This window comes from Jaculus jaculus, chromosome 11 (genome assembly GCF_020740685.1).
Source record: "Jaculus jaculus isolate mJacJac1 chromosome 11, mJacJac1.mat.Y.cur, whole genome shotgun sequence".
Taxonomy (NCBI): domain Eukaryota; kingdom Metazoa; phylum Chordata; class Mammalia; order Rodentia; family Dipodidae; genus Jaculus; species Jaculus jaculus.
In genome coordinates, this window is record NC_059112.1 from 18,935,723 (window position 1) to 18,948,180 (window position 12,458).

At 42.4% G+C, this 12,458-nt stretch overlaps 1 protein-coding gene across 3 annotated transcripts in view; it reads left to right on the forward strand.

Annotated features, from left to right (window-relative positions):
- The first annotated feature begins 1,559 nt into the window (after positions 1-1,559).
- Positions 1,560-12,458, forward strand: part of Gabra4 (gamma-aminobutyric acid type A receptor subunit alpha4) — a 77,747-nt gene continuing 66,848 nt past the window's right edge. Inside the window, exons 1-2 of one of the 3 annotated variants that reach the window (XM_045161858.1) lie at positions 1,560-1,759; positions 2,252-2,370. In XM_045161858.1, coding sequence (XP_045017793.1) covers positions 1,674-1,759; positions 2,252-2,370 — 205 coding nt within the window. In that variant the 5' untranslated portion in view covers positions 1,560-1,673. The remainder of the gene's footprint in view (positions 1,760-2,251; positions 2,371-12,458) is intronic. The other 2 variants (XM_045161857.1, XM_045161856.1) reach the window with 2 other exon arrangements.

A 12,458-nucleotide genomic window follows, 5' to 3' on the forward strand; every position in this document is an offset into this window, starting at 1 on the left:
TGTTAATAAATATTTATGAACATCCCATGTAATTTGCATTGTAACAAGAGATAAACACAGATGAGTGAAAGCTATCTAGTCTGGGCCTCTAGGAGAATTCCGACTATAGGAGAAGTAGGTTACAGGTGGCATTACGATGAAGTTTAGTAACTTCCACGAAGGAGCAATTCCGAATGCAGAATATCATGAGAGCACATAGCCCTTGATGGCGATGGCATGACTGGCTTCCCTTTTGGAAGAAAGCTTTAATCAGGAGATTGAATCAAACAAAACTTTAATACACTATTCCCATGTCCTCACAGCTCACTGGTCATCAAAATTTGGACAAACCACTTAAGTTCTAAACAGAACATAATAATGACAGGTGCCTGGTTCCCTAGACTGACCATTTTGAAACTTCTGTCATTTATACATCATATGCAAGCTTTCACACGCATCAATGTGAATGTGAAAGGCTCTTCCCCTCTTGAAACCAATAATTAGTGCTTTTAATAGGTTCACTGGAAGTACTTAATTCCATACAACACAAAGGGTATAGTGCTAAGGTTTTCCTTTAAAGTCCTAAATGAATTCACAGTTGCTTCTCCCTTTTAAATCCCACTCCCTCTATCCACGTTTTTTGCCTTTCTCCTTCCCTTCCTCTTTCTCTCCTCACTCTCCCAAATCTCATCTCTTCTTCAGCTACCCTTTCCTCCTTCCCAAAGCTTTCACCTTCTGCAAATCCACGGGCTCCACTCTGAAAGAGAAGGGTTCCAAGAAGTGAAAACAATTTTGACCAGAGATAGCTGTCTTTCAATCACTGTGTCCCCTCCCCCAGGGGAAAAACAAAACAAAACAAAACAAAACAAAAAACCAGACGAAGCCTGTGGTGTGCTTGTACCCAGGGTGGGGGCTGGAAGAGTAAAGAAATCTGTTATCTTTAAAGTAATATCTTGGCAGACGTCTTGATGGTAGAGTGAGGCTCCTGTGACAGTCCCAAGAGTTGGCCCCTGTTAGGAGGAATCTCTCCTTTAGTCACCCACAGCCCAGCATCTTGGCTCCCCAAAGGAGGTCCTAAAGAGTGTTTCTGCCCAGACAGGATCCTCTCTTCCCCACCGCCTTCCACCCTGATACCCCTCAATTCAATCATCCTGCCCGGTCCCCACCTCCAGCCTGCATGGCCTTGGGGCACAAACAGCTCCTCTCGCAACCCAAAGAGAGAGGTGCAACACACCGGTTCCACCAGATTCCCAGCAGCAGGGGACCCGGGGACCAGGAGCGGGGAGCAGAGGCAACCGCTCTGCTGGGAGTGCATTTGGCGTTGGAGACTTGCTGCCGGTGGAGACCCAGAGCCCTAGTCCCCACAGTTAACAGGTGGCAACAAACTTGTCTGGCCGGGCCCAGGCGCGAAAGGGTGGCGGCGTGCGCTGCGGAGCCCGGGCTGCGGGCCGGGGCGGGCGCGCGGGCGAGGTCCGCCTCCCCGGGCCGCGTGCGCACACACACGCCCACCGCGGCTCTGCTCGGCTCGGCTCGGCTCGGCTGGCGGAGCGCAGCGCGGCGCGGCGCGGGCGAGTGTGAGCGCGGGCGAGTGTGCGCACGCCGCGGGAGCCACGCTGCCCTCTCCTCGCACCCGGCTCAGGGCATCTCGAGAGCCTGGAACCCTGAACAGGCTTAAAGTATGGCATGTTGCGAACATGGTTTCTGTCCAGAAGGTACCCGCGATCGCGCTGTGCTCCGGGGTCAGTGTCGCCCTCCTGCACTTGCTGTGCCTGGCGGCTTGGTGAGTTCTGGGGGGCTGGGAGGCGGGGTGGGGGTGGGACGGTGGGTTTCTAGGGTCTCAGGAGGCATGGTGGGGGGAGGTCCACCTCCACAGAGCCCTCTCTGTCTGTCCATCGACCCCCTGAACCAACAAGAAGCATGGTTAGAAAATGCACTGGAGCCAAGCTTCCCTGTGCCCGCTTGGACGCGGAGAGCGCAGACGCTTTGGGTGCAAGAAGCGTGGGTGCTGGGGTGCATGACGCCCCGAGGGTTCGTGTCTCCCTGGGGAGCGTACTGTCCCTCCCCCCCTCCCTGAGTGCGCTCTTGCACACCATCTCAGCCTTTCACCTTACAACCCCCAACCCTCTTTTAGCTTGGGGCCAGAGACTCTCCCTGGAAGGTTAACCTTCCCCCACCCCCCACCTGTTCTCTGAGCCATTCTTAGACTCAATCTTTCCCTCCCTCGCATTTATTTATTTATTTACTTATTTATTTATTTATTTTGCTCTTTCAGTTTAAACGAGTCCCCAGGACAGAACCAAAAGGAGGAGAAATTGTGCCCGGAAAATTTTACCCGCATCCTAGACGGTTTGCTGGATGGTTATGACAACAGGCTGCGTCCTGGATTTGGGGGTATGAACTATTTCAAACGTGCAAGTGTGCTCTGTCTGTCCGTCTCTGGTCTGCCTGTCTGTCTGTGGAAATATCATTAGGTATGCCTCGCATGCAAAACTAAAAAATATATATATAAGATAAAATAAAAATCAGCCCTCTATCTTTCTCCCCCATCCCCTCATCTCTCCCCTTCTCCCTCTCTCTCCCTCCTTCCACAGTGAGACCTATGACAAGAAGACCGCCCCCACCCGTACTTTCCCATCTCCCTGCCCCCTCATAAGCTTGGCCTCCCCCACACTAATTACCTCCCGGGACCTGACTGAGGGGTGGGGAAGCTGGGAAGTAAGAGAGAGAGGGGAGGGAGAGAGAGGCAGGGGGGGGGGGAGAGGAAAGGGGGAGAGAGAGAGAGAGAGAGAGAGAGAGAGAGAGAGAGAGAGAGAGGGAGGGAGGGAGGAGAAGAACTGATCTGCACTGTGGCTGCCCAGGCTTCTCTGAGCCCTTGGAATGGAGCTTCCCTGAATGTGGTCAGGGGAGCAGGGTGCTCAGAGTGGGTAGCACAGGACACAGCTTATCCCAAGTCCCTTGTCCTCCCACGTGTCCCTTCCTCTGCCAAAGGCTTGGCCTGTGTTCTACCTATGACGGGAAACTGGGCCAGGAAACTGGCAGCTCTGCCCAGGAACCCAGTCCTCGGGAAAGGAGGTGGTGGTTTGTCGTTCGTCCCTGTTCCTGCTGCTAAGGCTTTGGAGTCAGAAATGCTCAGCTGTCTTTTCCCCTTCAACAAATACTTGCAAAGCCCACTGTGGAGAATTGCCCATTAGTAGCACCATGGCTCTCTTTCATACCATATTCCCCTTTGCATGTTTGATGGGCAACTAGGTGGCAAGCTTTGTGCTGAGTGTTGGTTTCTTCACCTCAAACAGCCTCTGTCCAGTACAAGGGGAGGGAGGGGCGCAGGGGGAGGGGACTTGCAGGGATTGGGAAGTTGTAGGGTCTGCCAATTTATTCAGTAGCCAAAGGTTCTGTTCTTTCCACTGCCACGAAAGTTCCAGAGGGCAGACTCTGACCTGAAAGAGCTCACTTCTAGCAATGGTAGTGGTACCAGTAACATCCGCTCTTGTTATATCCGCTTAGGTTTTCATGTGACAGATTTGATAGACATGATCTTGTTTACCTCGAACAGCAACCCCAAGAGAAGAACATCCCTATTTCCATTTTACAGAAAAAGAAATCAAGGCTTAGGAAGTTAGGGAACCAACTGGTTGAAATTCAGTTTGTGCGATGTGAACCCAGGTCCCAAGCACTGTGTATTTAAAAGACAAAAAGTGATGTTGACGGGGATCATGTCAAATAATGCGTGATATGATGAGTATCATATGATCGTAGTGGGGGGGGTGGGGAGGGAGGTATAAGGCTTTCTATGAGGCTGTTCCAGCAGGGAGAGGGTGGGGAATGGAGAGAGAAGACCGTTGAGGAGGGCATCATTGGAAGGAGTGTGGACCTGGAGTGAGAATGAATCTGTGGACATAAAGCACCATGACATGGAATAGAGAGATGGTTCACGTGGGCTCACTGTGCTTTTTCTCGTTTAAGAGGTGAGGACAAGAAAAGATACAGATGAGATACACAGCACAGCGTATGAATGGTTGGCCAGGGCCTGGTCTTATGCACTCCAAGCTATTTCTTTCCTGGATCTTATTGAGAAATTTGGCATTAATTCAGCATCTGTGCATTAACACTGATTAAAAAAAAAGGATGGATGAGAAAAATGGCTTAAACTTTCTCGTGCTTTTAAATTTTTCCCCACATTACTTCTCCAGAGATATGTTTCCCTCACTCATTTGCCTTCATGCAAATCTGAAAAGAGACTTCATTAGGGAAGTGAATCATGTGTCAATGTATGAGCGCTCATAAGTGACTGGGAAATTATCATTTCAGATCAAAAATAGTCTTATGAAGAATGTTTCTGATGATGCGATGCCATTTGAGACTATATTATGTCAATAAGGAGGATTTATCTGCCCAGAAAGGTTTTAAATGTCACATTTCACATAAAGAAAAGAACTAATAAACGTATAACTCATCTGTAGTTTAAATATTCATGTATGAATTGATGCACCTGAGCATAAATGAAAGTGAACACTTGTAGCTGGACCTATATGGTTTTGCTATTAGGTGGTGAAAGTAAAAATATGTTCAGTTGGCTAGAAAGCCATTTATAATCCCATAGTGCATGGATCATTCTCACCATGTACTCTCTACTTTAACACTGCATAGATCATAAAATGAGTGAGACAAATCTATGTAAACCATTACTGGGTTTTGGTTAGCTATAATACTGCTATGTGCTACCTGGCAATCATTAGTCTTTTTAATTGGGAATGCCAAGTGATCTCCGTCACATGTCTAGACAGCCTTCCAATACATTATGGGAAGGGATTGAGTTTACCCTACCTTGAGTGTTAGCCAGTAAGGCCAATTGCTGAACAAAAAATGCTATCCAACACGATGTTACAATATTTTTCTACCTGGCTCATAAACATTTAGGACAATATGATTCATTTTTTTTAAAGAAGCGAGTCATTCTTTGCAAATATGTAGTAACCCAAATGTGATGGAAGATTAATAATTATCACTTGCAGAAAATGTGTTATGGTTTACATGAAATTACACACATAAGCACCATGAAGATAAGGAACTTCACTGTTAGCACAGAATTATAGATGCCACAAGTTTGATCTCCTCCATGACATGGCATTTTATACTTTGTGGAAAGTTTTGACATTTCAAAAAGTAAGATGAAAACAATTCAGACTTTGACTGGTATCCTATAAATATGAATTGACTCCCTACCTCCTTTAATCCCGCTTCTGGTCTTTGTGGAACATTTACTTTTTTATCTGTTTATTCAACTTAGCTGTGTTCCATTTAAAATAAAGCTAAAAGCAAGGATTTGAATTGAAATTGGAAGGCTTGTGATTGCTCAGTAGGCCAGGCAGGGTTGAAATAGATTTGGAAACTAAATGATATATTTTTAACTCAGCCGCACAGCTTGAAGTGGGGGAATAAAAGGTACCGAAATGGTTCTCTTCTCTTCATCCCTCCAGGAACTCCTCTCCCTTGTCTCTACAAGTTTCCCCTACTGGGGAAGAAAAGGGGAAAAGGTGAGATGAGAAGGGACTTCTGAAGGGGTCGAGTCTTTCAGCCTCTGATGAATCAGTTCCTATCGTGGTGACGTGGCTTGTTCCTGCTTAGAAGTGGTACACAGTGGACTCTGCCACAAAGCAGCTAGGAAGTCATGCCTTCTTCCTCTTGCCCACTTTTGACACTGTTTTGTGACCTTTAAAAAAGGCATAGCTAGGCCTAACCATAGGATATAGTCTAGGAATCCTATCCACTTTCCAGTGATTGGAGGGACAATTTGCTTTTTTGTAATCTTAGTTTGGGGGGCAGGCATAATCTTGAATAATCAACACTTCTCACATGAACTTTCTTAGGTGGGGACAGAACATTATCATCAAGTCTGCAAAGCTGCTCACTCACACAATATGATATCACATCAGTAGAGTTCTCTATGATTTTAGGACATCTTCATAAGCAACTGTTAATAAGGATATTTCATAAGCAAATAGAGATGACAAGACAGGTATCATCTCTGTGTTAGCGGAGAAGCTGGAAGATGTCTTCTTGAATGGTCCCAAAACACTGTGGCTAGTAATTAACAAACTCTCCACCTACACATCAGTCTTCAACCCCATTAGTCAGGCACTTGATCGAGGGTTCTGTCTGCTTCCCAGAATTCTTTGCATCCTCCTGTTTGTCAAGAGTACATTTTCCTTAACACATATTCTTGTTACTTAGTTAAGGAGTTCCTTAAAATAACTCACAGATTCCCCCAAAAGAAGCAGAATGAGGACTTTCGTTCTAAACTCTGTTTTAAATGTGTACATGATGTATGAATGCATGTATATATATGTGTGCTTGTATGTGTGTCAGTGCACACAAATGTGTGCAGTGTGTGTGTGTGTATGTGTGTGTGTGTGTGTGTATTCTTGGGGAGGACAGAGGTCAAAGTTCCTCAAGCAATGTCCACTAATTCTTTGAGACAGGGTCTTAAGCTGAACTTAGAGCTCACCAATTCAGCTAGACTAGCTCACTAATGAGTCCTAAGAATTCCTTATCTCTGTGTGTCCAGTGCTGGGATGCCAGCATGCATCACCATGCAAGGGCTTTTACATGGGTCCTGGAGATCTAAACTCAGGTTCTCATACTGGCACCCATGGAGCTATTTTTCCAGCACCCATTTAAACTTCTAAACTGGAGGCATGCCCAGAGACTTATTTAAATTTGGGTTAGCTTGGAATAGTTCTCTGACACAAATCAATTTTCAAGTGCTCTGTACTTCATCCTAAACGTTTTTCTGTTTTGTGATAGCTTAATTAATTAACTGAATGTCAATATACATATTGACATATTTTATTATATTAATATATAATATAATATATATTAACATTATATAATTATAATATATATTAATATATGATATATATTAATATATATATATAAACCTTGTATGGACACATCATGTGTTGGTGCCATTTCTCCTCCTCCCTGACCACATTCCACTGAGGGCCTTTCTCAGTGAGATTGCTGGTATTCACCATGACATTGTAGATTATGAGGTATGAGAGCAGCAGTTAGTCATTGGTGGGGGGGGGGCAAAGATGAAAAGAATATTTTAAATACTCAGAGCAACATAATCACACAGGTTCATTTTCTGATTCATTCATTCATTTATTTATTTTTTTTGAACCAATGTGCTGGATGTCATGTGTGAGGAGCACTATGGAGGCAGGATTTGATTGGAAATAAACCCCTGTAGACTTTAATGGTAAGCAGGGTAACAAAAACAAGCTAGCAGAGACACAAAACAAGCCAATGAAAATAATTTGAGCTATCTAATAGCATTGGGAGCGAACAGGATTGAAGGATATACTTCAGATGGAAGGATGGACAAGGATGTCTTCCATATTGAGATTATGGGTACCAGGCATGGAAAGAGTCAAAGAAAAGTTGTTCTTGGCAGTGGAGAACCTAAAACAAAAACAAACCAATGAAACAAGCCAACCAACAAAGTGGGCACACAGGTTACAGGTAAATAATAGATCTGTGTGACTGAGATAGGAAAGACATCTGTGCCATGTCTGTAGTAGAAAGCAAGAGCAGAAGTCTAATGGATTTAGCTTCGATGGCAAGCAGAGGCCAGGTCATGAGAAACAAAGCCTTTGGGAATCCTATTACAGAGCTTGCTTGATTCTCTTTAGTGTATCTGGAAAGCTATGGGGTTCTTTAAGAGAGGCATTGTCGTGGAATAACTTAGTAATGTATTCCATCTTGTTGCCGCATAAAGAAAGGCCAAGAGGGCTGGAGAGATGGGTTAGCGGTTAAGCGCTTGCCTGTGAAGCCTAAGGACCCCGGTTCGAGGCTTGGTTCCCCAGGTCCCACGTTAGCCAGATGCACAAGGAGGCGCACGCATCTGGAGTTCGTTTGCAGAGGCTGGAAGCCCTGGCGTGCCCATTCCCTCTTTCTCCCTCTATCTGTCTTTCTCTCTGTGTCTGTCGCTCTCAAATAAATAAATTTAAAAAAAAATTAAAAAAAAAAAGAAAGGCCGAGAAAGCGAAAAATTATTGGAAGGGAACGTACTAAGAAACCTTAGTGTCCGTGTTATGCGTGCACTTCTTTATTATTATTATTATTAGAATTTTGTTTTGTGTAAAGTAGATGATTGCATGAGCACTTTAGACATACCAAGAGGCATAGTGACAATGGATATAAGTGGACCAAAGCGAGATGCTCTTGGAGTTTTACTTCACCAAGAAATGATAATAGACTTTAATATGGGTGATAAACCAAAGGGAAATAAATTAAAATGACTCCTTGGTTTCTGTTTTGAGAAACAAGAGCAGCAGAGTGTGTTTAAAGTTAGGAAGCGCTGCTCACCTTTCCTTCCTGAGATCATTCTGCTCATGGGCAGCTGTAGAGGACTGTGAATCAAGGGACAAGGAGGCAGTTTAGCTCAGCAATCATGGAAGGTTTATTGATAAAGTGGTATTTGAACACAGATCAAGGAGTATAAAGGTGTAAGTCACATTTAGGGTGGAGTCTTCTGGTGAAAAGGGCCGGAAGGTGCAAACCCACTGAGCATGGGACTCAGGGCTGCTAGTGAGCAGATGGAAGGACTGAAGACTAAGAAGGGGCCAATGTGATGAAGAGGTTGTGCAATGCTTTGCAGGCAGCTAAGCACCCTGCTTTTACTCTTAAGACCAGGCATGACTTAGGGGGATTTTACTTTGAGTTTGGTCCTAAACTGATGATTTCTGAAAAGCTCACTAGGCGCAAGACAAGGATAACACAGGAAGTCAGGAATGAGAATGGCTTACAAAGGTTGTTCACAATAAAGCATGAACATTATGCCCAAACCAGTGGCGTGTAGAATTCTGATTTCTAAGGCATGGCTGGCTTCTGTTTATGTTTTGAAATGAGAGCTGAAGGCTGACCGTTGAATGTGGGATTGGAGAGAAAGCAGGTGTCAAGGCTGACTGAAGCTTTTACTCCAATACCTAGAGAGATGGAGTTGCCAGGATGAGAGCAGAACCAGATGAGAGACGTATGAACGAATGACATGACTGTGGATACGTTAAGCTCAAGGTGCCTGCCGGACATCAAATAGAACTGAGCCTGGAGTTTAACAATATGTCATTATGTTTAATCTTGAGACCAAAGGTGCCCCCAGGGGAATAAAGATGTTAGAGAAGAGGTGGAAATGCTGAGCTCTTATGTCTCCAGTGCTGAGAGATGTGGGGAAAGATGGCAGAATGTCTATTCTACTAAGTCGAAGCACGAGTGGGCTCTGTGGTGCTGCAGCAGGAAAATCGAGAGAATTGGTATGAGTCAAGTAAAGAGATAGTGGCCCAGTGAATGCAGATGGTCTGACAGATCGAGATAGATACAGATTCTAATTGACCACTACAGCTAACAATGCGTCTGTCTTCAATTTTTGGGGGGTGGGGGGGCTCAAGGTAAGGTCTCACTCTAGCTCAGGCTGACCTGGACTTCACTATGTAGTCTCAGGGTGCCCTCGAACTCATGGTGATCCTCCTAGCTCTGCCTCCCAGGTGTTGGGATTAAAGGTGTGCACCACCACACTGGACTTCAATGGATTTTTGACCAAAAGTTCCTGTGGCATGGTGGTAGGTGTGGAAGTGTAATTGGGTATGTTCAAGAGAAAAGAGTAGTTTCCTTTGACATTTGTCCAGATGAATAGAAAAATGAGATAGAAGAAAGTAAACATTTTTAAGAGTATTTTTGTCATTATTTTGGGGAAAGATATAATAATGTATTGTCACCTTGAGGGGACTTAAAATATCAGGGTATTTCATGTAAGATAATGAAATTCTTTTTGAAATAAAGGAAATTATATAATTTGTAAAGTTGGTGGGAACAATGGCATTCATAGGAGAAGACTGATGGTATTAACAGAAAATTTCAGTGTATCCTGAGTATGAAAATAGAATTATGTAGGGAGTAGGAAGGAAAGAATTTCAGGTAATATGTGTTGTTTTATTTTTTTCAGAAGTTTAAATATGAAAGGAAAAAGAGAGAGGTTTACTTTTTTTGTTTCAAGGTAGGGTCTCACTGTAGTCCAGGATGACCTGGAATTTATTATGTAGTCTCAGGCTGGCCTTGAACTCACAGCAATCCTCTGCCTCCTGAGTGCTGGGATTAAAGGCATGCATTGTCACTCCTGACTACAAGGCTTACCGTTTCAAGATGAGAGATGTCATAACTTGCTTTTGCACTGTTGGGAATACTTTAATATGAGACAACTAAGTCCTGGGGTAGAGGGGAGATGGAAGAAATAGCCTTTCAGAAAACAATATAGAATCCGAAACACCAATTTTCTTATGCTGTAAGTTAAAAAAAAAAATACAAAACAACATGCTAGAACTATTATATATTTATACCTTTTCTAAGACAAGGACATAAAAAATGCATTTAGTATTTCCTGAATTAGTCCCTGTGAAACATAAATCATAGAATATTATAAATTGTTGGATAATTAGGTAACACTTTAGTAGGTCACCAAAGCTTTCCACATCAAAAATATATTAGCTTGCACCTGCATAACATTACATAACATTGAACATTGTTGCTTTATAGCTAAGGCCTTTAAAAATATATTTATTTTATGAAGCTTTGGACACACACGATTGAATTCTGTATTGACACTGTTTGGTTCATAAGACTTTATCACTATTGGCCTACATTTAATTATCTTTTCAGCCATCTATTTCTTCACTTATTAAAATATGACTAACATACCAGTTAAACATTACTCAATCTGAGGAGGTAGAACCTTGATAATATCTATTCTGCTATATGCCTCCCCTATCATAGCTGCCTGATCTACCCCTACTCAAATAACTCTTTTCTCAGTCTATTTTGAATTACTGCATGGATTTTTTTCTCTTAACCTGTTCTGTTAGGTTATCTTTAATCATAAAGTTATTTTATCACTATTAATTGTGTTAGACAAAAATGTATACATACATTTTTGATGTGTTCTAAACTTAGTAATATATTGCTACGATTCATTCTTACTGTTGCATAGTACCATAGACTGTTCGTGTTGATTGCTGTGTTGTATTCCCATTGCGTAAGGACCACAGCATCTTCATCTGCTGTGCTGGCAGCAAACCTTTTGCTTGTTTCCAAGATTGTATTGCTGTGAATATTCTGGCCCAAATTCCTCGCTGTAAATGTGCAAGTGTTTCTTTTGCATATATATCAAGGAGTGGATTTTTCTGGATCTTATTGTAAGTGGGAGTTCAACTTGACAAGATAATGCCAAACTGTTTTTTTTCCCCCATGGTGAATTTACAAAATTCAACCCTCTTCTACAAAGAACATGAAGTCCAGGGTCTTTGCATTCTTCAGCACGAAGGCAGCAGGTGTGTGTTGGGGGTCCATTGTGATGATGTTTGACAGGGAGACAATTTGAATGTTTCTGATCTCTGTTATGTTCTAATGCAGGTAAACCTCTTTGCAATTTTTTACTGCCCACAAGGATTCTTCTTTTTCATATTTTTATTCTTTTCCTGTTTATATGGGGACAAATTACTTAGAAACTAGACTGATATTGACAGAAAGATTATATGATAAGAGAAACACACTAATCTTACTATCTTCTAAGCAAAAGAAGCTTCTTTAGCTCTGGTGTTTCTTGATTTCTCAGTAATATCAATGGATATATTTACTTAATATTCAGGAAGGCTAGTATTGCCATACTTTGCTAATGGCAAGCAAGATTAGAGAATTTCTGATACAGTTCTCTGATGATTCCATTTTCTCTAAGTACTTGAAGTTTCTTTAATTTTGAATATTTCTCACATTCTATAAGATAGGTAGATGGTGGAAAATCCAGAAAAGATACCTTACAGGTATAGCTGGAGAGGCAATGTTGAAAACAAAAATTGACTATTTTTAAATCATAAAAATCCCTTAGATATATCTCATGATGTATTAGCAAATTGAAAAACCATTATTGGGGTTGAAATTAGAAAGTGATAGCTATTAAGTAGGTTTGGACTGTTAAAGTAAAACAGTAGAAGATTGTCTAATACATTGCTAATTTCCTTCCCACTTTCCCATCAAGTTAACTAGATGAGAGTATTTCCCTGAATTTCATTTTGCCAGCATTGGCTCTTTCTCTCAGACTTGCTGAAGATAACCTTGTTTGACTAATAGACTATCTACCATATTTGGGTAATTACAATTTTTTCCTAACCTCTCACAGAAAGATGAAAGAATAAAATTTTTTTCTCTATTCACAAAGAAGTAGTATTTTGTCATAAAAGATGCCTCTGATATTACACAAATACATATACAATTATGGGAAGGAGCCTTTCCAAGCTCAAATTTGTCTGGTTTCTATGCAATTATGCTCTTAGTGATGTTCATTTGAACATTCTAAACAGTAGTGTTAGGGGAAGTATCTCTAAGAACTATTCTTAATTGCATAGTGACCATTATTCATTGGAACCGACATC